A 26,904-nucleotide genomic window follows, 5' to 3' on the forward strand; every position below is an offset into this window, starting at 1 on the left:
AAAATTGAATAGATCACACAAATTTACTAAATGAGGAAACGTTATCTCAATATGTGGTTTCTTGATATTTGACCTCGATGATCATTATTTTGGAACATGTAGTACCTGATGACCAATTACTAGATGTGGAAACACCACTTCGATATTTGGCTCCGTTTTCGAGTTTTGACCTTTGACCTCGATGGTCATTATTTTGGAACTTGTACTAGTTGATGACGTATTACTAGATTTGGAAACAACACCTCAAAACGTTGCTCTGTTTAAGAGTTATTCGCGTTCATTGGTTCATTGGGCGTTCATTATTTTTGGAACTTGCAGTGGTTGATGACCAATTACTAAATGTGGAAACAGCATCTCAATATGTGGCTCAGTTTTCGTGTTATTATGTTTTAAGTACTTTGACCTTTGACCTCGATGATCATTATTTTGGAACATGTAGTACCTGATGACCAATTACTAGATGTGGAAACACCACTTCGATATTTGGCTCAGTTTTCGTGTTATTAGGTTTTAAGTATGTTGACCTTTGACCTCGATGGTCATGATTTTGGAACTTGTAGTACCTGATGACCAATTACTAAATGTGGAAACAACATTTCAATATGTGGATCCATTTAAAAGTTATTAGGTTTTAAGTATGTTGACCTTTGACCTCGATGGCCACTATTTTGGGACTTGTGGTACCTGATGACCTATTACTCAATGTGGAAACGGCATCTCAATATGTGGCTCAGTTTTCGTGTTATTAGGTTTTAAGTATGTTGACCTTTGACCTCGATGGTCATGAGTTTGGAACTTGTAGTAGTTGATGACTAGTTACTAGATTTGGAAACAGCACTTCAATATGTGGATCCATTTAAGAGTTATTAGGTTTTAAGTATGTTGACCTTTGACCTCGATTGCCACTATTTTGGAACTTGTGGCACCTGATGACGTATTACTCAATGTGGAAACGGCATCTCAATATGTGGCTCCGTTTTCGTGTTATTAGGTTTTAAGTATTTTGACCTTTGACCTCGATGGTCATGATTTTGGAACTTGTAGTAGTTGATGACCAGTTACTAGATTTGGAAACAGCACCTCAATATGTGGATCCATTTAAGAGTTATTAGGTTTTAAGTATGTTGACCTTTGACCTCGATGGCCACTATTTTGGAACTTGTGGTGCCTGATGACCTATTATTCAATGTGGAAACAGCACCTGAGTATGTGGCTCCGTTTTCGAGTTTTGACCTTTGACCTCGATGGTCATTATTTTGGAACTTGTAGTACCTGATGACCAATTGCTAAATGTGGAAACAGCACCTCAATATGTGGGTCCATTTTCGAGTAAGTAGGTTTTAAGTATGTTGACCTTTGACCTCGATGGCCACTATTTTGGAACTTGTAGTAGTTGATGACCAATTGCTAAATGTGGAAACAGCACCTGAGTATGTGGATCCATTTTCGAGTTTTGACCTTTGACCTCGATGGTCATTATTTTGGAACTTGTACTAGTTGATGACCAAATACTAAATGTGGAAACAGCACCTCGATATGTTGTTTTGTTTTTGAGTTTGACCTTTGACCTCGATGGTCAGTAGTTTGGAACTTGTAGTACCTGATGACCAATTACTAGATTTGGAAACAGCATCTCAATATTTGGCTTCGTTTTCGACTTATTAGGTTTTAAGTATGTTGACCTTTGACCTCGATGACCACTAATTTTGGGACATGTAGTAGTTGATGACCAATTACTAAATGTGGAAACACCACCTCAATATGTGGCTCAGTTTTCGTGTTATTAGGTTCTAAGTGTCATACAAACGACGTATCCCACATAAACTATAAGACCCTGGTAAAAGTAAGTGTGGTATTCGTAATCAGCATGGTCGGAAACCCCCAATCGGAAATGTAAATGTTTCTGCGCATGCGTGTTATTTGTACGAAATCGGATTTGGCATACGCAACCAAGTGTGTGTGTGTGTCTGTGTGTGTGTGTGTGTATACTATGTTATTTAGGGGATGAAAAATAGGTCATAGTCTGCTTCGGGGGAGTCGTAACATGAATCGAAACATTTGCGTAATCGGCTCCTGAACCGGAACTGCCACTGCAACTGGAACAGTTTGTTATGTGACTGTATTTTTTCTGCGCATGCGTGCAATGTGCAATTAATTGGAAATTTAATTTTACTGCGCATAAGCAATCAAAGGTGTGTGTGTGTTGTTATTTTTTATTCTCGTAAAAGAGAACGGGGGTGTTATGTCTTATTTTATGTTTCTGCGCATAGCCGTAATCTGCTCCTGAACTGGAACAGTCTGCGGTCTGCTGTGTGTGTGTGTTCTGGCACCATTGATAAAGAGAATGGCAGTTCTGCGCATGCGTGTAATCTGCTCCGAGGGAATCGGAACAGTTTGCGTAATCTGCTCCTGAACCGGAACTGCCACTATAACTAGAACAGTTTGTTATATGACTGTAATTTTTCTGCGCATGCGTGCAATCTGTAATAAATTGGAAATTTAATTTTACTGCGCATAAGCAATCAAGTGTGTGTGTGTGTGTGTGTGTGTGTGTGTGTTTTTGCTATTTTTTTTATTCTCGTAAAAGAGAACTGAGGTGTTATGTCTTATTTTATGTTTCTGCGCATAGTCGTAATCTGCTCCTGAACTGGAACAGTCTGCGGTCTGCTGTGTGTGTGTGTGTGTGTGTGTGTGTTGTTATTTTGTTAATCTCTGCTCTATTATGTTGCCATAATCTGCTCCGGCGGAATCGGAACAGTTTTGCACATATGCGCAGTAGGTCAAAAATTTGGTCTCCATCTTGAATACAAAATGGAGGACGATCACGTGATAAAGGGAACGACTACACCCCATTATTCTTTGCTATGTTACATAGTCTTATGTAATTTCTGCTATGTTTAAATAAGGGGTGGAAACTATGCTCATAAAAGGGGAACGAGTACACCCCTGCTATGTTATATAGTCTTATGTGTTATCGATCTGCTATGTGTTCGTAAAGTGTTCGAATCTTATGTAATATGTGTTCTGCTATGTGTTCGTAGTCTCAGTGTAATTTCGGCTATGTTAAAATAAGGGTTGGAACGAGTTATCTGCTCTGCTATGTGTTCGTAGTCTCCATGCTCTTTTATTAGCTCTGCTGTGTTATCAATCTGCTATGTTCAAAGCGCTCATAAAAGGGAACGAGTACACCCCTGCTATGTGTTCGTAAAGTGCTCATAAAAGGGAACGAATCTTATGTAATATCTGCTCCGGAGGAACCGGAACAGGTCGGTAATGGAACAGGGAGTCGGAACAGGAATCGGAACCGGAAGAGGAATCGAAACCGGAACAGGAACCGGAACTGGAACAGGAACCGGAGCAGTTTGTTTGCGCATGCGCAGTAGGAAAAAAACAGCACCAAGTGACCCCTATCTACTATAACATTTTCGAACTTCAAGCAGTTGTAGAATAGGGGCTTAAGAGATCAGAGCTTAGCCCAATGAAGTTCGACTTTTTCAGTCACTAATCACTATCAATGATTTACTTTTAAATTCCATTGACATATCAAATGCTTCCAATTTCGAGGAATTTATCGGGCTTATTTTTTCATCAACTTTTTGTATCGCCAGCATATTATTTTATGCATAGGCCCTACGTGTCTAGTTGTGTGATGTTTTTATCTATCTACATACATACAAAACATAAATACACACATTCTTTATATATGTGCGTGTTAGAGTATTTTAATATGTTAATTAATTTTAATAATAAGTACCTTAAATTCGGAACTTTAATTTATTAAGAAATTAAGTAATTACTATAATTTCAGACATATGTAGTAGCCAAAGTATATTTTGGATTTTAAGTACAAACATTGAACATATTCTTCACCTCCATCGATCAATATTTAGAAATTCACAAAGAAGGCTCCTTCTGAATTTCTATTACATTTCACAAAATATTTTTTACCGTTAAAAGATCGAAATTAAAATGTTATTGATGTGGTCACATACAGAATAAAATTAATAAATTTTACAATTATTACTGGAAATTAATACTGTCACCCATTTCGAACAATTTAAAAGCACACAGGCCTATCTCTTTTGTATTGAAATTTCATTTCTTATCGATACTATGAAACGTTGTAAATAGTAGTAACTTTTCATTACTGTTCTTCTAGTGAATTTGTAAACAACTAACGGTAGTTTTGTGAAGTTTAACAAAAAGTCCAAAATAATCTTGAAAACAGCTCTTATTTGAAAAAGGGTACATAATGATCGTTTTTGGTTATTGTAACGGTATTCAAGAAGATTAATAAAAATTCAGCGTAGCATAACAAAATCTGTTTATATATATATATATATATATATTTGGTCTAGGAATTAATTCGTGCGGGTGGACAAGAGATGGCGCAACGAACGGAGTGTCCCACAGTTCCGTGTATCCACACATGTGTTGCAAACCCCTGTCATCGCGTATCGTTCGTAGTATAGGGCAGTGGATTAAAGCGTCAACAACACCAGTTTGTAGTTAAGTGAACATGGCGCAATTTGTGCCTGATAAAGTGTTTTTGCGGGGTGTCCTGCTGCATTACTTTAACATGCAGAAAAGTGCGACTGAAAGTCATCGTATTTTGGTGGAAGTGTATGGTGACCATGCTCTAGCTGAGCGAACGTGTCAGAAGTGGTTTGCACGGTTTAGAAGTGGTGATTTCGGCTTGGCAGACCAAGAGCGAGCTGGACAGCCAAAAAAATTTCAAGACGAAGAATTGACAGCATTGCTCGAGCAGGATTCGTGTCAAACGCAGGAACAACTTGCAGCAGCATTAGGCGTTGATCAAACAACAGTCTCCAAACGCTTGAAAGCCATGGGAATGATTCAAAAGATGTCACATTGGGTTCCACATAAATTGAAAGACAGAGACGTTGAAAGACGAAAAACCATTTGCGAATTGCTGCTTCAACGACAGAGCAGAAAGGGGTTTCTGCATCGAATTATTACGGGTGATGAGAAGTGGATCCATTACGAGAACCCTAAACGAAAAAAGGCCTGAGTGAAACCAGGTGAACCAGGTCCATCACAACCAAAACGAGATATTCACTGTGCAAAGGTTATGCTGTGCATATGGTGGGATATGAATGGTGTGGTGTACTATGAGCTGCTGCAACCGGGTGAAACTAAGAATGGAGAACGTTATCGACGACAATTAATGCGTTTGAAGCAAGCTCTGGCCAGAACACGACCAGAATGGGAGAACAGACATGATAAACTTATTGTTCAACATGATAACGCTCGCCCACATGTCGCAAAACCGGTCAAAACCTATTTAGAAAATGTCGGATGGGAAGTTTTACCCCACCCGCCGTATTCACCAGACGTTGCTCCTTCGGACTACTACTTGTTCGATTGCATGAACAACGATTTGATTGGACAGCGGTTTACTTCTTCAGAAGATATCGAAACATGGGTCTCTGACTGGATCGCTTCCAAGGATGACTACTTCTTTCGCCACGGAATCCGTACATTGCCTGACAGATGGGCGAAAGTGGTGGCTAGCGATGGACAATATTTTTCTTAAGGTATTTATGTATTTTGTGTTTGTACTACAGCTTCAATGTGTGCGTACCAACCGCACGAATTAATTCCTAGACCAAATATATATATATATATATATATATATATATATATATATATATATATATATATATATATATATATATATATATATATATATATGTATGTATATATATATATATATATATATATATATATATATATATATATATATATATATATATATATATATATATGTATGTATATATATATATATATATATATATATATATATATATATATATATATGTATGTATATATATATATATATATATATATATATATATATATATATATATATATATATATATATATATATGTATGTATATATATATATATATATATATATATATATATATATATATATATATATATATATATATATATGTATATATATATATATATATATATATATATATATATATATATATATATATATATATATAATATTATTGGTAAGATGAGCGTAGGGGGCGCCGAAATCTCTAGCTACGGCTCTGCAGAAGACTGTGCTTTTTTTTTTTTTTGCGGAATATTCTTATTAAACGTCTCATATTTGAATAAATATTGGAAATTCATACTTTAGTAGAAATCTCTATTGTATTGCAGGTCTTTTTTTTTTTTTTTTTGTATGTAGAATACTGAATTGTGAAACAATAATGAATTAACGAAAATAGGCGAATGAATTGTATATTTTGTACAAATATTTTCAGTAAACCATTACCAAAACTAAATATTCTACTAAAGCAATAATTTGACAGGATAGAAGTTTCATAACGCCAATAGTTCAAACATTTCTAAAATAATTGATCGATTACTACCAAACAAATCTCAGATTGATAACAAACGAATGTGGTTAGTCATTTAGAGAATGGGCAAATTGGTTCCTGCGCTTTCACTTTCACTCATTTTAGTCTCAGCTGTACACCACCAGAGTGCATGCAGTGCATCCATCCATGCATCGGCTGTCAAAAAGTAGGCAGGGTGAGTTATATGTCATACATTATTAAAAGAATGGACGTTTTCTATTATTGTTAGAGTAAATTAGTAAATATATTGGTGTGATCTTTTTCATGAAAATGGTTTCATATGTATGCATGACAGTTTTGTAAGGGAAACGAAAAATTCTTCAGTGCACGGATTCTTTACAGTTATTCTAAGTAATGAATCCTACGATATTCTCTCTAAATAAGTTGACATTGATATGATGGCGAAATGAAAGTAAATTATTGTGGGAACTGTGGAGTGTTTTTCTTATGATTTAGGATTAACAGTATTTAAATAACGAGTGGAAGTATCCCACGTCGTATTGTCAAGTATGGGGTTTTGGTTTTTATGCGCCACAGCCACGAAAATATTATCAGTCTAAGTTACGTGCAAATATAGTGTCAATAACTCGACTAAATGTTCTTATTTTAAGAACTATGTCGCAAAAACTCTGATTTTCATTTTGTAATAATTCCTGTATAGATTCCTACTGTTCCTTTGACAGTTGTGTTTCACATATGGCAGCGCTGAAAATCACAAAATTGATATCAATCAACATAGCTCAGTGGCCTGAAACGAAATACAAGATTACGGAAAGCTAATGTTTTCATATTATTCCGATTAACTAAAATTTTGCTGATTTAAGCGAAAGCTGCCAGCAGAATTCTAGATTAAGTCATTGCGCATTGAGAACCGGAGTTTTCGTGTAGGTAATTCGTTTTTAGGTATTTGACATCACATTAAACTCAGATGATAAGGACTAATTTTGGGCATTTATTCCGAAGTTGGGCGTCCGCTTGAGCCACGTTTTTTCGCTCTTATCTCCTTTCCACATTTTCTGCAATTTGTTATTAGGTTCATTAATCCGTGCTCTTCACAAACTTTTAAAAGATTTTGCTCGTTATCAACGTATTGCTTCACAAATGTTAAAATTGTTAGCCCATTGCCCTTGTACATTCGCCATGTTGATAACATAGATGCCCGTTACTTTCCCACAATGCAACTGTTCGGTTACCTTGCGCCAAGTAGTTCCCTCCGCTCGGGGTATAGTCCCATGTTTATAACCGCTTATATATAACAAATAAACAGATTTTTCGACACCATTATGTATTATCAAGCACACAAACGATCAGATTATCCAAATCTTTCCTGTAAATTTTAAAAGTTTTGCTGGAAACGGACGCCCAACTTTGGAACATAACCCTAATTTTGTGATCTGCATGTTGCTACGGTATATCAAATACAACTGACAAGTAATCAACGGAATCTAAATGTATGGGCTCAGGTTCCGCTTGTGGCCTCCGTGATAATAGAAACAAAACTGTTTTAAGCGCCATTTTCCTAATTGCGTATGGTTATGTTAATATGTCTTGCCCACAATTATTCCTGTTACATTTCCCTACTTCAGTCACAATTATATTTCTCAAATATTTGTTTATTCCCTGCTTTCTTTATTCTTCACTGACGTATGTATCCATATTGTAGTACGATTCAAAGTGTACTTTCCAACTGTGCAGTGTTGCACATACTGTTATATTCAGAAGTACTGGCACAAATCCCGGATGGATGTGGGGGACATGTCCCCTCCGGTCTTGGAACTGGGGGGATTGTCCCCCAATAATCCGATTTGAAATGTGGGATATAGTATACAACAGTTCCTCATCATTTCCCGAGGACTCACGAAGTTCAGTCTTTTACGGATTATTCATTGAGGATCTAGGAACTTGAAAATAGGGTAACAAAGCGACTTTCATTTACTTATCGACAGAAACTTGTACATGACATACCACCATTTCTGTACGTGGTGCAAGAGTTAGAACTATCCTCGAGTCAGGGGCGGATCCAGGACGGACTTCTGGGGGGGCGGTGGGTTGTCATACTGCTACTTTTAAGGGCTCCGAACTTTGGGATGGGTTTTATTTATATATATAAAATAAGAAAGTTTCCTCTTCTGGGGGGAGGGCGATCGCCCCCCCCCCTGGATCCTCCCCTGCCTCGAGTACGGTGCACTTTATGTGCGCCTCTGTAGTGCCCTTGTACTTTATATTTCACTATGTGTGTGTGTGGGGGAAGGGGGGGACTTGAACGCATATTGCATGTCTCGTGCTTATGGATAGTTCTTACTGTTGCATTACGTACACACGTGATGGTATTTCATGTAGAAGTTGTAATAGCACACATAAGAAACTCATCACGGTGTACTCATACTGCATATTACAGTGTTAGTACTACATGATCTGGGTTTCTTATGTGTTCTGTTGTACATGACATACCACCATTTCTGTACGTGGTGCAAGAGTAAGAACTATCCTCGAGTACAGAACACGATGAGGAACTGTTGTATACTATTACCGTTCCCCAGAATAAGCTTCCAATCTGCCGCCTCCCAATGTTAGAGACAACTCTGCTCCCCCGATTCTACACAACCTTGATTTGTAGGTAAATATTTTGAACATAGCTTAAAAAAATAGGAATAGTCTTACCCGTCCCCCCAATGTTGAAGACTGATTTGCGCCGCTGCTCAGAAGTAATGAAAACAACGATTCAATGGAATTATAAACCTTTCTAGGTGACCAGTAAAAAGGGCACGAATGCTATCTAACCGAGTCAGAGCGGTAGCGCTGCGCATGGGTGCGTTTTTAGGAGCAGGCGCATGAGCGACTGTGGTAACGCATTAACATGGATAGTTGAAAAACGCTTCATATGACATAAGAACACATACCTTGCGTGTGTCACAGCTTTGCGATACTTCTGTGGCACTTCATCATGTCTCCCTTCATAGAGTACTACATGATATAGAGCACGCTTTGTATTTCGTATTTGTACAGTCAGCGGCAAAAGTTCTTTCCGTTTGATTAAATTAGTTTCGTAAATAACTTCAGAGTGAATCACAATTTGAGTAGGCCTAGTTTTCATTAAATTAAAAAAAAAATCTGTGCGCTCTAGCCATGCCACCGTTTTTCCCAAACTAAATTTTAGCAAACGGAAACAACTTGTGTCACTGATTGTACCTTATTATATATGTAAGCGTTAAGATCCGATATATTTTCAGTATTGACATGATCCTATTGTGAATTCAAGTAATATAATTCGTCTTTGTTTTTTGCGAATTTATTCCCCCATGAAATGGGTAGCACTGCGATACTTTTAGGGACACGGTCCAGTGTTGTTAGATTGAATCGGCACCTTTCTCTTCCGTATTCCATTTCACGCTTCCTATTTTAGTTGCTAAGACAATGGGTTTGAAACACTGACACGTAATACCCTATTGTCAATTTACCTAATATGGCCTTACTATGCTGCTTCATACAGTCCAAGATTACAGTTCATTCTTCTCCATAATTAGTCACCATATAGTGATGAACGTTATTACCTTTTTGGTTTGTCTGATGCTTAAGCTCCGTATTGTCCTATTGATTTCTCCGTTAATTTTGTGGTTTGGGAAGGGAGGGAGAAGGCACCTGCGGAACTTAACCCTCGCCACGAAATAAAAACGTTCCTCAGAATAATTCTTTTTTTCGTTAAACTTTTCATCGGACTGCATTGATGGATAATTCAACTGGTAAATAGGTTGGGTAAATAATATCTTTCGTGGTGGCCGGATTAGGAGACAATAGATTTGTAAGATTTCCGGAGGAAATATCTAATAATATTTTAAAGGAGGAATGTATAAATAGTCGAAATATATCGGAATTTTACTTCGGAAATAACTAATAATGTTCCAATACGTAATCCAAAGTGTTTGCTTTTAACCACGCAATACTCCATAAGGACGCCATGGTGAACTGAATTCGTATGTCAGTGCAGTGTGTTAAGTCACGATTCGTAATTATGAAGTTATCTGACATAAGACATCCAATAACATGAGGAACATATTGTGTTCGCTTTATTCTCGCTTACGCAGTTATCCACCTTTGCTCACACACTTGCTTCCTACGACAAACCTGTGAGTCATTCTGTGCCAAATCAACCCTTAGGTGACATTTTCAACCCCATCTCAGATGTTTTATAAAATTTGCAAGTTGATTCTAGTCGTAGAGTTAGTTACCATGGCAGTTTGTAGTCCCATATCTCTTAGTTTTGAAATGATTTAAACTTAAAGTTCACAGAAGATGCCAATTCTGGGCTTATCTAGCTATCTTCAAATAGCTGTAACTCTGGCCCTAATTGGTCTAGGAAGCTGAAATAAAGCTTGTTGCACAAGAAATTGAACAAGCCTTCCAATGATATGTAACAAAGATATGTACGGGCAAGACTTGTAGACAAGGCCAGGGGATCTGACACTTGACTTTGAATATCTCAAAACATGTCACCTTCAAAAATGCTATAAAAAAAATCTTTCTTATGCTACACTATACAATATATTTAAAATATCTGAGTGCGATGACATTGAGATTGGGAGATGCAAAATAATATATATATATATATATATATATATATATATATATATATATATATATATATATATATATATATATATATATATATATATATATATATCTATATCAGTGCATTTTTTAAGAAATCGCTACTGGGTATCCAGGTAGAAAAGAACCCTTGACAGACGTAACAAAATTCAAACGCACAGTGATTTTTCAAAAGTGCATTTTTGTATAACGCACACTTTTGAAATAATGACATACAAAATGACGTATTTATCAGACTTCTGCTAACCGATTCAACACACCGCCATCAATATAGAAGCGCACATGTTCTTTTTTACATTTTTTTCTCAGATCCGCCTTCAGTCTGGTACTTAAAGATAAAGCCGATAATTGGATATTTTCCATCATTTATTTATTTATTTTTATATCTATAGTTTTAAGTTGGACATAGACAGGACAACGACAAATGGAGAGGATACAAAACCCACATTACAAGATACAAACTACTCAACACGGATTATAACAATACGTGAACTTGAATAAACATTTCCCTAACGAAATACTAAATATTACTATCAATATTTTATTTTTTAAAAGAATCAGTGTAATCAAAAATTTATTTTTATGGTTTAAATCTTATCAATGCAATGGTTTAAATCATAGCATGTAAGCCTTTTTGTTAATGGTTCCCTTCTATAACTTTTACACTTTGAATCTCAACCTGTTTTAAAGCGTGTTATTCCACTTGTAACTGGTAATTTCTAGTATTATTTTCACACTTCATTTGCATTGCTTGGTTTCTTACATGTTCAGAACATAATTGAGTAAGTTTCTCATCTGGTTATCATAGGTTTGACGGAGGCGTTAATACCATTAGCAGTCTTAGCACCTGTATTACTGTTACGGCAATTGATACATGATCTACTACAACCGAATAAAGGGTACTGACACCAGAGAAAAGGAAACATTTCTGGCAATACTGTATTTAAGAAAACTCGCGCTGAAGAAAAGAAAAGGAAAAATACCGGTGACTATAATCTGAGTATTAGAGCTTCTAATATCTAAGTATAAGCGAAAAGGGGATAGGCACCAGTAACCAGCGACAGATTTAGAAAAATATGTGGGTAGGGCTTCTCTTACGAATACTTAGTGTTTAGAAATCACAAAATTTTAGAGAGAGACTTGAAGGTTATGTGTAACATTTGGTTCGTTTTCTATAGAAATCCTAAAATTTCTGAGGAGTTTAGTCTCCTTCCCGGCCACTGAAGGTAACTGTGCATGTGCAACAAAGAGGGTCAAAAATTGTTCAAATAGCGCTTTGTATTTAATAGACAATCTCTTACTTTCTTACAAGTTTGTGCCATCTTTTAATTATGTCAGAAAATTTGCCTGAACAAATCTTAATTACCGATATTGCCCTAAGAAACACGAAATGATTGCTTGTCAGGAAATGTTAGGCCAGGATGAAACAGGTTATGTTAAACAGAACAATCTTTGAGAAGATTGGGCGATAATGAGAATTGGGAATCTCTGGAAAGCAAACCAAGTAATTCTAGTAATTTATTGTTCAAACACTTTTCCAGTAGTTTAAAGATTTATGAAGTGCATTGGGTATCCAAACTGCTTAGGCCTGGGTATCCATTTGGATACAAAAAGGTAGCTTAAAATGCCCTGATATATATATATATATATATATATATATATATATATATAGCTATGTGATGCATTAAAGCAATAAAAGTTGTATGTAGACTGCAAATAATAACGGCAATGAATGATTGTCGTTCTTTTACCAATCATCTTCTACAGTCGGCAGTAGTTTCATTGAAAATACAAGGATAATTGTAAGTGACAAAAACAGCAGTAAAGTTATTGAAGTTGTAACACTGAATGTCATATAATTGGACCGTAATAAACGAAAAACGTGTATCTGTAAACATGGTGTTGTTATAGCTACACACAGTATAAGTTAGCAATGTATACAGGGCAGTACCAAATACTTTTATTCTGACTAGTCATAGTCAACAGTGTGAACAGCCCAACAACAAATTTTGATCTTTTGTCCAATCACAGGGCAAGGCCAGGAATATCATTAATCTGTACCTCACAGTATATAAGTGACAAGATAGGAATTGATGTGTGTTAGTGTTTGCTGACAAAGCTTGGGTGGCAGTTTGAGTGCAAAATACACAAGAAGTTTCAGCAAAAGTGTTGTGAGTGGACAAAACTGCCCAGAATATGCTGTATTGCTGTAATCCTTTCAAGAAAGCTGGACACAACAGATATATAAAAAAATGAAAAATAAAAAAAGGAAAGCGCAAATGTGGATGGTTCATAATGATCAGTGGCATAACTCCAGACCAAAAAATATGTGATGGATATAGGAGAAAAGACCAGCAGCTGATCAAACTACATACAAAGATACAAGAATCACAGAATTGCATAACTCCTCCATTTCACTGTGATCAGAGGATTCACACACATTTTTATCTGCAAATGTTGCGTTAGTTCAATTAATGTGTAGTTACTTCCTGCACATATTACTTATAGTCTGGAAAAGAGTACTGTCTAGGTAAAATTTGGGGGGGGGGGGATACATATAAAAATGATGAAAAACAACCGGCGTAATATTTTTTCAATTAATATTGAAACCGGAAGTGGTTGTAGGAAGAAATTAGATTAAAGATGGAATATATTCTTGGGCCGCTTCATTGATTGCACAAAACAACTTGCTATCTATAATCCTTTTACTCTATAGCTAGCGCTGCTAAAACCGGAAATCGACAATTTTCTGGTACAGGGCATCGCTTTCAGCTATCTATTATGGGCTGCGAACAACGTTAAGCCCGATAGTGGTTAATATATGAAACTTCCGGTTTCAATAAGGGGTTAAAAAACAATACATATTTCCTATTCTTAGAACGCTAAATTGATTTTTAAATAAAACACTTCTTTCTATCTCATTACTTTTGGTATGTAGAGATCAATACTGACACCGAGAGTTGCACTGGACTTCTGCTTTCGGTCTTAGTACAGAGTAAAGGATATAGACGAAATGTACTCTTCGGATCATTAATCGATAGCAGAAAACTGCTTCTCCATATACATATGTTACCGTTTTTGCTCTATAGCAATCAACGTAATCCATCATTTTTTTACCGCTTTGATTACTGTCTCCGTAATCGAACTCGATTCGTAACTTGTGACCCTCTTCATACTCAACATATTTGGTGATGATCGATCAAGTAATCGTTAAAATGTTTCCGGTTTGCGGACGGACGGACACATGGACAGTGTAAATATCTAACTGAGTTTTGGTTAACCAACCTTCTTAACAAGATTTGTTCCTAATTGTAGTACTTTCGCCTACGAAATAAAAGTTATTCCCTATTTCTACGCTCGTGAATATTCGAAAACATTCTGGGAGGAGAGAGTAAGTTAACCATTCCAGGGAGCTTCTTCAAGGGCGCATACATTTTTGTCAGAGTGAAATTCCTAGCATCCTTCCGTCAATACACACACTCGCAAGAATAAACGCTTTAACCCATTTTGTAACCAGGGGGGCGCGGTGGCTCAGTGGTAGAGCATTCACCTCCGGTGCTTGGGGTCCTGGGTTCGATCCCAGCTCGCGCCGTGTGGACTTTGTGGTGGACAAACACCGTGCTCGTGGATTTTCTCGGGGTTCTCCCTTTCCTCCCACTTTCATCATTCCACGATTTCACTCATCTCTCATCATCATCGTCTCCTTTAGCCTAACCGGCATAACCGTGGGACGTAAAACTTACAGATTTCATTTAATTTTTTCCCCATTTTGTAACCATTTAGTAGCATCTACATATCCTTAAAAACAGAAAGATAGAAAGAAAAGAAAAAGGGAAAATGCTCCAATTATTCATTTCATTGGAGCTTGAGAAATCGTCGGATACGAACGGCATGCGACTGTCTAAAAGTTAACGACATGACTTCTTCTGAAGAAAGAAAGAGGGAAACGATAATATCAGAAACTAAAGTGAGAATAGCAGAAAGTTTGTTCTTGAATAAATAAAAGCACCCAATGGGATTCGAACTAGGTTCAAAATTACTGAATTACAATAGAAAGAAAGAACTAGAACACGCATGGCTTTGAAAACAAACTATGGAACAGTCTTCCAGTTGTATTGATAGCGAAGGAAGTCCTTAAAATCTTCCTTGTTTTTTACGGTTTTCTTTAGGTTAAAAAGTGTGTGCTTTTTCTCTAACTAAACAAAGTTTTCTGCATAATTGCCAAAGTACTATTTTGCTCTGAAACTATTATTACATTAAGTAATGGAAAAAGACCTGAATATTTCAAACAGCAAGATGTGTTGGGAAGCTTTCACTAGTCTTTATTTTTTTCTTTCTTTAGAAAAATTCAAGCGTACAGTTATATTTTGGAGAAGTGTACATACAGTATTTAATAAAACTGACTGTTTTTTTTATTTTTTATTTTTCATTAGGCATATATACTGCTGAACTTTGTAGATGCATAAATTTCTCAGTTACATTCTCTTTATCAGCATTTACTGCTTTACCAAATATTAAGACACCAGTGTGAAACATAAGCACAGACTAAACACGAATTTGCACACAAACTGTAGTCACTACTGTGTCCAAATTCCAAATAAAATCAGAAACAATGGCGTAATGCTCATCAGCATACTGTCTTCCAGCACCGATTTTAATTACAGGAGCACAAAGTAAATACCTGGAATTGTTTGATTAAATCTCCCACGCAATTCAACACCTAATGCCATCCTGTCTTGCCATGGTACACTTCTGGTCACAGACACCTAGGCTGTCTTCAAGATCCTGTCAAAATAATTGAACCTAAATCCTTACGTTCCTCGGATCTTTGTTTACAGGGAAATTTATTTTCCCTTCATGCTGACAGAGAATAACATGCATAGTCGTTCAAGACCAAGACCACTTGCACATTGCCACCAAGTAAATATATCATTTACATATAGAATACAATCATAACAGATAACAGAAATATTAAGAACTGGGACTGTATTATCAGTGGGTTCATTAAAAAATTTGCATCAAAATTGAAGTTTTCTTTCAATGAATTAATCAAAATTGAATTTATCATTTATCATAATGCACTTACCCAAGGACATGATTGGTCATGGATGCACATAGTGGTAAAATATATATCGCTTATATTCTGTGAGGTGATATATGAATTGTTGTTTTACTTGTTTCTTTTATGATTTATTTATTGGGTTATATTTTCGGTATAGGCGAGCTAGGATTGTTGATTGGCTAACTGTTTACCATATAATGATACGTATTTTATATACAATTAATTATAAGCCAGTAAGTACATGAGTTGTGTGATTTCATTGCCTATAGTATATTAAAGTGACCTATAATGAGAGTAGGAATGGCTCTCCAAATTATATCGCTGAGTTAAATACACTGGAACTGTGAAATTAGTTATAGCATCTGTTAAAATATTACGTTTTATTTAACAGAGAAATATATATTTTCAGAAAACTTAAGGAAAATATTTCGTTGCTTTTGATCGCCTCCTCCCGTTTGTTTCTTGAGGGTTGGGGGGATAAAGGTCAGTGAATAATTTTTAAGTATTCATGATTGTATTGCATGTATAAATTTAACGTTAACACTAAATATTGCTCAGTTCTAACGTTCTTCATTTTTTTGTAGCTTTTTTCAGAGGTTTTGTATTTTCCCAGAGTAACTGATGTTATCCACACAGGATTACGTAGAGAGATATTCTACTCAGAAACCTTCAAGTGATTCATGTGTGTATTACCGGCACAAGAGGTTGAATACAACAATTATTTTTACCCCTACCTATGAAGGCATCCCAGAGAACTTGTTGCTTAACTTTTTAGGATGGTTGGTGAGTTGGATGTTAATTATAAATATATTAACGTGATTGTCGTATTCCTGAAATTGAAGTGTTCTATTGTGATAGTGGTTGATGATTTAAGCAAAAATAAATTCAGGTAATCCTAATATAATTCATCTTATAGAGTTGTTGAATTTTTAAATTATTAGAAATTCATTAAGAAAACACTCAAGCAATTGTGAACGTTTCGAAGAAATGTTGTTGCCTCTTTTTCCTCAACATACATATCTTTGAGAAAACTTACTTTGTGTGTGGAACTACTAATAACTACTCTATGGCCTATAGAACCGGAGGTTTACAATACTGCTTGCACAAAAGTTCTCAATTGACTTCAGTCTTTACCCAACTGGACCCGGTTTCTATTTTCTGTTCCTATTACTGCGAGATCTATCTTAATATTGTCCCCCCACTTGCGCCCAGGTCTTCCTAGTGGTCTATTTTCGATTCGGTATCAATTTAAAATTTTGAAAGCATTTGTACTATTTTCCATTCTAGCTACATGACTTGCTCACCTGAGCCTTCTAGATTTGGTGAACCGAACAATCTTTGCTAAACGATATAGATAATACAATTTCTCGTTAAGAAATTTTCGCAGATCCCATCTCTTTTGGTCCGAATGTTCACCTCAGGATTTTATCATCAAATACATTTTCTGCGTTCTTTTCTCAAAGAAAGCGACCATGTTTCGTAACCATACAGCACAACAGGCTTGTTTATCGTTTTTATATATATTATAAGCTTTAAATTCTTGACAGGATTCGCGAAGACAAAAGATTTTGGACTGAATAATTACACGAATTTCCTGCTTTTAGTTGACGTTTGATTTCTTTGCGAGGATGGTTCTTGCCTGCTAATGTTGATCCTAGATATTTGAAAATGTCTACTTTGTTGAAAGGATTATTTGATATTTTTAATGAGTATTATGGTCACACTGAACTTAAGTATGAACGAATTTACTTTTCTCTACATTTACTTCTAAACCATGTCCTTGCAGGCGTTTAATACAACCTCTGCATTTCTCTCTATTGCCATCTATCAGATTTACTTCATCAGCATACGCCATAATCTGGTGAGTGCCATTCACAGGGTGTCTACTGACCTGGAAAACCTTGAAAACCTGGAATTAGCCTGGAATTTACTTTTGGACCTGGAAAACCTGGAAATAGCCTGGAATTGGACGAGGAACCTGGAAGTTTTAAAATTGTTTTTAAAATATCGTTTTTGGGATTGGTATGGAATAAATATATTTTTGTAAAATGCAATAAAGTTACATACTACAACATAAGTTAAAAGCCAATAATAACTTATTCAGTGGAGACGTAGTTGAGAAAGACAGACAGACGTGAGCAGAGTGCAAGCGGTAAATGTTTTGGGAAAGTATGATGAGGGTACAAGAAGAGACTGAATAAGATTTTATTTGTTTGGCATGTGAATAACAGTGACTACAAAAAGAGCTAAATTAGTCCCCGATGATGAGAGTAAGGTAATTGAAAAAGTTAAATTTTATGATCTATTAAGTTTGTGTCTTACACTGAGGGAATACTGGCATACAAGCTAGAAGCTTTCTCTGTAGTTGCTGCTTATTTGCATAGTATGAATCAAGCTTATTTTCTGCTTTGTGAAGACATTGGTTTACATGTTTCTGTAGCAAGAGTAGTAGACAGGTCTGGAACAACTTTCCGCTTATACTCCTGTGCCGAAGCTTTTTAACAATAGTTCAAGTCCGTGGATGTCGCAGTGAACACCATTTCCGGTGGCCGAAAGGTGTATCACCGGAAAAAAGTAAAATTGCCCACATCTTAACGGAATCACTTTTTGTATTTAGGTTAACATTTTACTAGTCTTGCAATAAATCCTGTTACACATTAACAATTAACATTTTATTTTTCAGCCATTAAAATGGGGAAAAGTAAAACTAAATTCCAGGACTCGTGGAAAGGCCAGTGGAAATGGGTTATTAGGTCCAACGATCCATTTAAAGCAAGTTGTAAACTCTACAGAACTGATTTTGACATTTCAAATATGGGAGCTGGATCATTGAAATCTCATGAGAAAGGAAAGAAACATCAAATAGCTGTTAAAGCTCTTAATGCACAATGTTCGATCGTAAAGTTCTCAAGCAATGTTAACAAGGAGCGTTCCTGTACAAAAAATTCTACAGCGTCTTTCAGTTCAGTGACTGGCACATCATCTACTCCAGTTGTTCAGGGGAAAAATGAAAGCCCAGCAAAAACTAGTGGTGTAATAAAGAGTTATCTTATCAAAGATCAAGTGATGAAAGCAGAAATAATCTGGATATTGCACAAACGTTACAAGTCATGCATCGGCCAGAAGCCAAGCGAGTGCAACGGATTTGTTTCCTTTAATGTTTCCTGAGTGTGAAGTCGCTAAAAATATGCAGTTGCACAAAGACAAAATAGGCTATGTCATTACTTTTGGATTGGGTCCATATTTCCAACAGACATTAGTTCGTAAACTACAAAATTATCGTTCGACGAAAGCGTAAACACTATCTCACAGAAAAATTAAATGGACTTAGTAGTTCGTTTCTGGCACAGTGACGAAAATAAAGTTTTAACACGTTATTTAACATCAGTATTCTTCGGACATGCTACTGCCCAGGATTTGTTAAGTGCGTTTATAAATACTTTCAAGGACAAGGGTCTCGATTTTTGTAAGTTACTTCAGGTTTCTCTTGATGACCTCAACGTTAATTTGAAATTTCTGAGTGATTTGAATCCCTATCTGAGTGAAGAAAATGGTGAAGGTCCATAGCTTTTGGAGGCAGGAACGTGCTCTTTACATATTGTTAATGGGGATTTTAAGACTGCGCATACCAAAGCTGGTTGAAATGTGACAGAGTTTTTGAGAGCGTTGTACTATTTATTCAAGGACTTCCCTTCAACAAGAGCAGATTTCGTGGCAGCATCTGGAACAGCAGTTTTCCCTCTTAAATTTTGTTCTATTAGGTGGGTGGAGCATTCTAAAGTTATCACCGTGCCATAACTATGATTCCTGCCTTAATAGTTTATGTTGATGCAGTGAAAACAAAACTTCCTGAAACATCACTCCTCTAAAGTAAAAGCCCACATCTCTGATGTACTGTTGCCTGCTAGATTAGGGTTCCTTCAGTCCGTATCTGTAGAACTAGAAGAATTCCTCACTAAGTACCAGACAGACAGTCCATTTGTACTACCGTTTCTATGGAATTACCTAAACACGTTGATTCGTAGTCTGTTAAGCCGCTTCGTGAAAGATGTCTTAAAAGTAGCTAAAAAACTTAATAGATGTTTTTGATAAGGACATCTTAAAACCACTTAATCTAGTTGATGTTGGATTTTCTGCGGTTACATCGCTTAAAGGAGTGAAGGATGTTAATATATATTGAACTTTAAGAAAGAATGCAGAAGATTCTTGCAAGAACTGTGTAAAAAAAAAAAAAAAAAAAATATGCAAAAATGTCCTTTAAAACACAGTGTAACAAGAGCCGCAAATTACTTGTCTCCAGAAACTATGACCAACGAAACCCTTCGTGAATCACGTATCACACTCGCCCTGGAGACATTTGTCTAAATGCTGATACCGTGAATTTGGAATATTTAAAATTTTGTTTAAAGACACAGGACGAAAACTGTCAAATTTCAGTTACAAAAATGACAAACGTTTTTCTCCATGATCTGTTAAGAAGGTGTCTCCAATGCATTTAAAACATTCATGTTTAAGATATGTGTACTTTTCCATAGCAACGCAGCAGTGGAAAGGAGTTTCTCCATTAACAAAGAGTGCATTGTTAAAAATCTCCAAGAGGAGTGCTTGATTGCCTAGAGAAGTGTGTTGGATGCTGTGCGTGTTGCTGGTGACATGCGTAGTATGAATATCACAAAGAATATGGTCCAGTATGTGAGGAATGCATCAAACAGAAGAAATGAGTATCTGAAAGACTGCGATGAAAAAGAAGACAGAGCAGCTCGAGAAAAGAAAGATATTAAGAAGAAAATAAAAGTTAAAGAAGAAAAGAATACTAACTGACGCCGAAGCAGAAGTAGATGCGTTGGAAGAACAGGCGAAAAAGTTAAAAGGGATGTTGAACTGTAGAAGTTAAATGTCAAAAACTGTTCACTGTGAAAGTTGTTTTCTATATTTGTTCATATAATGTGCGTGGTTCCATAACATTTTCAGTTTTTTAAACTTTCACGTTACAATACATTTTTAAATAAAATATAACTGATGGCCAGTCCCCATCCAAGAAGAATGTGCAGTAACGTTTAACAATATGGACTACTTTGCGTTAAAAATTTGTATTATACATGATCATTTTCTTTTTACTTCTAAACTAATACTAGTTTGACAAAAATGGCGGGAAAATAGCTTACTCACCGCTAAGTCCTACCAGTAGTTAGCATAAAATACCACAAGAGTACTTTAAAGGGGAGTGCTTGTAGTAAAATACTCTTGTGGTATTTTATCCCATAACTTAGCGGTGAGTAAGCTATTTTCCCGCCATTTTTGTCATTGTTCATCAACATTCACGTGCTACTACTATAATATTAGTTTATTTGAAGTATTGTTTTTGACGGAAATTTATACAGGGTAAACCTTAACTAAACCGATAAACTTCAGGAGGCGATTCTCGAGCCCGAAACAAGAAGAAAATTCCTCTTAACTTTTCTCCACGGTACATAGTTTTGGAGCTACAAGGTGCCGAAAGTGTGGAAAAATGATCTTCCGAGTTCTATATTTCCAAACCTATCCAACGTAGAGAATGCAGCTTAAAATCTCTGTAAGGAAATCTTATCTGTTCTGAACATATGATTTCCTTTGTGAGATTTTAAGCAGCACTCCCTACTTTAAATAATTTTGGAAATATAGGCGTTGGAAGTTCATTTTTCCACATTTTCGGCACCTTTTAGCTCGGAAACTATGCGCCCTGGAAAAGAGTTAAAGAGATTTTTTTTTTTTCTTGTTTGGGTGCCGGGAATCATTTCCCTAAGTTTGTCGGTTTAATTAAGGTTCACCCCTGCATAGTATTGCTACATTAGGATATGTAAAGCTACTGCACATTTTTCTCAACCGGCCTTTTGGTAGGAGATTTTTTAATTAAACATTTGCTTGTGTAGAATGTTTTGAAAAACTACATTTCACTCAGTTTTTTTCTTTTCATCTTTGTCACTTGAAGAAACTATCACTTCCCATATGCATTCTCTAATTAGAACCAGTTTTTGTTAAGAACTATATAAAATTGCATTAACTTATACGTGTTATAATAAATGTCACTCTACTGAATAGACCTGGAAAAAAAGGAGAAAAAAACCTTGAAAACCTTGAAAAAACCTGGAATTTGAAAATGAACATTTAGTAGACACCCTGCATTCAGCTCTAGGCCCTGGTTGCTATCTTTGATTTTCCTTATAGCTAGAGACGAAACTTTTTCGCTAATGCGATATGTACGAAACGTTTAAAAAAAATGGGTATATGTTTTAGGAAACCTGCAACTTTTCGTTTCAGAGCCAGAAATCACGTTTATATTATCGCAAATTTTCGCAAAATTCGGAATTACTTGCGATAAATGCGAATTAAAACGAAAAATGGAATTCTTGCTAATAATAACTGAAAAGCGCATATTTCCATTATTTAACTTAAAAATAATTTCATTTTAACGAAAACGTGCACGACGCTAAATTAAGTTCTCCATAAAATCTGTAAGCTTGCATGGTGTGATGTTAGTTTCTAGGATTTTCAACGCCTCTTTGTACGTCCTTAAGGCCAGCCGGGATCCTTATGCTCACCTTATTGTCGAGAAAACGAAAAACCTGCAAAATAAATTAGTTAGCTCAAGCAGGAAAATTTGGGTCTGCTACTGCAGAGTTAATTAAAAAGGATAGTGCTTCTCACCATGCTGAAGTTGAAGTAAAGTTAAAACCTGCGTGTCAAAAATATTGATGAAGCTGAAAAATTACACACAAGCGAGTGACGACAGTTCGGTGTGGAGAGTTTACGAGTTATATGATCCAGAAACTGTTTCACTTCATAAAGATATAGACATCAACAAAACTGAACTTTTGTTTAAAGCGTTTACTGTTTTTTGTAGTGAAAATCTTCATGGTCTGTTGGTTGCTTACCGTGAATTTAAAAGTAATGTTATTGAAGTTCTGAACAGTGAGGATAAGGAAGTTGACATTGTATCATTGTTAAAACAGTTTAAAATTAACCACAGGTCATTTGCTGTCAGCTCGTTACGTTCAATATGGTTGCCAGTCTCTAGTGTTAATGCCGAGAGATTCTTTTCCAAGTTACTGACAGAAGAACAAACTTAAAAGAATATCTTGCTGCATGTTATCCTTTAACTAAGGATGAGGTTAGAGGAAGTGTTTAAAATTTTGCATTAATTTATATATTTCAATGAATACATTAGCTAGAATGTGCACCTAATCAAGGTATATCGTCATTTTGTATTACATACTCCTTACTACCAAAAGCATACCGTATACAAGTACCATATTTTAAAAAAAAGGTGCTACATTAAAAAAAATATAAATAAATAAATAAATGCGAAAATTATGATAATAAGCAGGGTGTCTATCGGTCACGAAGGTCACGAAATCAGAAAACTGTCATGAAAGTCAAGAAAAAGTCGCGAAATTTAGCTTTTGGGTCACGAATTTTTTTATCTGTACAAATATAAGTACAAACTGGAAAATTTTGTTCTATAAAACGTCAAAATTCATCACCAAAAATATCTATGATCGGCTTTAGACGCTACCAAATCGCAAACAAAGCACGCTTCTATCGCATGCATAAAAATTCGGCTTAATTTGCACCAAAATTTGCTCTTGAGTATGCTACGCAGTTTTATGGTTTGCTAAAGAAAAGGTAACGAAAAAGTCAAGAAATTTCATTTTGGAATTTTAGTAGACACCCTGATAAATGTTACAAAATATCAAAATTGTTGCGAAAAAGTTTCGTTTCTACTTATAGCGTACTCCAGAACAAAGCTAAATAGTAATGGCGACAACACATCTGATTGTTTCTGGCCAATCTCGACGTGAAATTTCGTAGATTTGTATTTTCATACTCGGACTCTGCTTTACTTTGAGATTCATTTAAACACATCTTAATCTAACTAGCTTTTTCAGTATTCCAAATTCAGTCAGAAGGTTGCATGATAATTCCCTCCTAACCGATTTGTAGGTTTTTCTGAAATCAATAAAAGATTGATGTATCGGGGTATTATATTCCATTTCTTTCGAGTATTTGTCGAGTGGTAAATATCTGGTCAATAGTTGATCGAGTTCGCCTAAATCCGCACTGTTAAGCTCCAACATCTTCATCTGAGTATGGGGTCAATCTTGGTGATGGAGTAGAGTTTGAGAGGATTTTATAAGATGTTGTCAAAGGAGAGATGCTTTGATAATTATTACAATCAGTTGTGTCGCCTTTCTGGTGAATTGGAACAATGATTGATTATTTCCACTCATGTGGCAATTCCTTCGTGTTACTGATGAGGAGAATGAGTTTGTCTATCCTGTTCCACAATCTTTTCCCCTCCAGCTAAAATTTACCCAGCGGGAATTTCATCTACACTTTTGTGTTTCTTTAATTTCTTTTAGCATTCCTATTTCTGTTCATTTAGGCTCTGGATCTATGGAACGACTTCCTATTGATTATTATCTTCCGAATATTATTAATTTTCTTACTTCCAGTAGTCCTGCTAATATTTCCCTTGTACTTAGGTATTCCTATTCATGAACAGCAACCTATCTGTACCTTATGTGAGACTGATGTGTTCTCTCGTTCTTGAATACAAACATTTTGAACAACAAAAAAATCTTAAATGAAAACACTTGGCCACACATTCCAACACATCTACGAAAATAAGAGAATATATATAAGTGAAAGTAGAATTTATTGATGATAGAGTTATGATGTTAAGACTTAAAGGGAAAATGAAGGATCTAGTGGTGATACAGACATATGCACCGACAACTTCGCATGCAACTGAAGAAGTTGAGGAAAATTATGAGAAAATAGAAGAAATTATAGATAGGAAGAAGAAGGGTGCATGCATAATTCTAATGGGAGATTTCAATGCAGTTGTGGGAGAAAAACAGGAAGGTAGTATCGCAGGCAAATATGGTTTAGACGAAAGAAATGAAAGGGGAGAGGGACTGGTGAATTTCTGTAGACAGAATTCACTAGTAATTGGGAACACTTGGTTCAATCAGCACAAGAGGAGAAGATATACATGGAAATCACCAATAGACGGCGGAAGATATCAGATAGACTATGTTATGATTCAGGACAGGTATCGGAATAACTTAAAGAACGCGGAGACCCTTCCCGGGGCTGATATTTTCTCTGATCATAATCTTGTGCTGGCCGAAGTAGATATTCAACTGAAAAATGTAGGCAGAAGAAAAGCAGGTAACAAAGTGTTGAATACTGAAAAGTTGAAAAACGAGGAAATAAGAAATCTTCTCGTTAAAAAAATCGAAGAAAAATGTTCAAACGTGGAAAGAATAGGTGCAGGTAGTAACGCACGGTGGGAACATATTAAACGTTGCTTACAGCAGGCTGCAGAAGAAGCAGTAGGTTACCGAGAACACAAAACTGCTAAGAAACCATGGGTTACAGAGCAGATGTTGCAGAAAATGAGGGAGAGGAAGATGTGGAAACAGGTTGATGCAGAAGAGGGCAGAAAGATGTACAGAAAGTTAAGTAATGAATTACGAAGAGAAACAGACAGAGCGAGGGAAGAGTTTTACAAAAGAAAATGCGAGGACATGGAAGAATTAGAAAGAGTTGGGAAATATGAGGAAATGTACAAGGAGATGAAATCTATGGAATTTCGGAGGAAACAAGGGGGTACTTTGATGGCAGTAGAAAATAAGAATTGGAAGGTAGTCAGCGAGAGAAGTGAGGTCATAGGAAGGTGGAAAGAATACGTTGAAGACTTTTATGAGAGTAGGGATAGACCGTGTAGCCTAAATGTTGAAGTAGAAAATGAAGTAAGCGAGGATGATAAAGGATTTAGTATTCTTAGGGATGAGTTTGAAAAGGCTATATCCGAGATTAGGAATAGAAAGGCAATCGGAATAGATAACATACCAATCGAATTAATTAAAAATATAGGAGACAAGGAAAAGAAAGAATTGTTCCAACTATGCAATGAAATATATGAAACAGGAGAATGGCCAAAAGACTTTCTGAAAACGATCATGATACCGATGGCTAAGAAATCGAACCCAAAGAAATGTGAGGATTATAGAACTATTAGTCTCATATCTCATGCAGCTAAAATTCTGCTCCGAATACTGAATAGAAGGTTATATGGAAGAACAAATAAAGATGTTGAGGAGGAGCAGTTCGGGTTCAGAAGAGGCAAGGGCACAAGAGATGCTATTGGATTATTAAGGGCGATCGGTGAAAGATTTATAGAAAAAGGGAAAGAGGTGTATGTTATATTTATTGATCTAGAAAAGGCTTTTGACCGTGTGAATTGGGAATTGTTGTTGGGAGTTCTAACGAAGATAGGGTTGGAATGGAATGATAGAAGATTCATAAGAAACTTATACATGAACCAACAAGTAAGTGTTAGGATAGGGGAAGAGCTGACGGAAGAGAGTGCAGTTGGAAGGGGAGTTCGACAAGGATGCTGCCTCTCGCCAACACTATTTAATGTCTATCTAGAAGAGATAGTGAAAAAGAGTTTACATGATGATGATGGCATTTCGGTAGGAGGTAGAATGATTAGATGCATAAGATTTGCAGACGATATGGCGCTTGTTGCAGAATCTGAAAAGAAAATGAATAAAATGTTAGAAAAAATGAGAAAGGGCTTTGAAGAATATGGGATGAAAATAAATGTTAGAAAGACAAAAGCCATGGTGATTGGAACGAAAGGGTCTGTGTCAAAATATAAAAGTAGGAGGGAAGAAAATGGAACAAGTGAATAGTTTTCGATATCTGGGTAGTATTCTTAGTAATAACATGAAGTGTGAACGTGAAACAAAAGCAAGGATAGGAATGGCGAAAGAAGCCTTTAGG

General features: G+C 36.0%; 1 protein-coding gene across 1 annotated transcript in view; it reads left to right on the forward strand.

The window, feature by feature from the left end:
• Positions 1-6,449: 6,449 nt before the first annotated feature.
• The window catches only part of Tmem63 (transmembrane protein 63), a gene marked incomplete at its 3' end in the record, with an annotated part of 90,844 nt that continues 70,389 nt past the window's right edge, over positions 6,450-26,904 (forward strand). The window contains exons 1-2 of the mRNA XM_081747792.1: positions 6,450-6,576; positions 16,653-16,851. Of these exons, the coding sequence (XP_081603918.1) occupies positions 16,690-16,851 (162 nt within the window). The remainder of the gene's footprint in view (positions 6,577-16,652; positions 16,852-26,904) is intronic.

The sequence above is a fragment of the Thermobia domestica genome, unplaced genomic scaffold, assembly GCF_964235325.1.
Source record: "Thermobia domestica unplaced genomic scaffold, izTheDome1.hap1.1 HAP1_SCAFFOLD_665, whole genome shotgun sequence".
In the NCBI taxonomy this organism is placed as follows: domain Eukaryota; kingdom Metazoa; phylum Arthropoda; class Insecta; order Zygentoma; family Lepismatidae; genus Thermobia; species Thermobia domestica.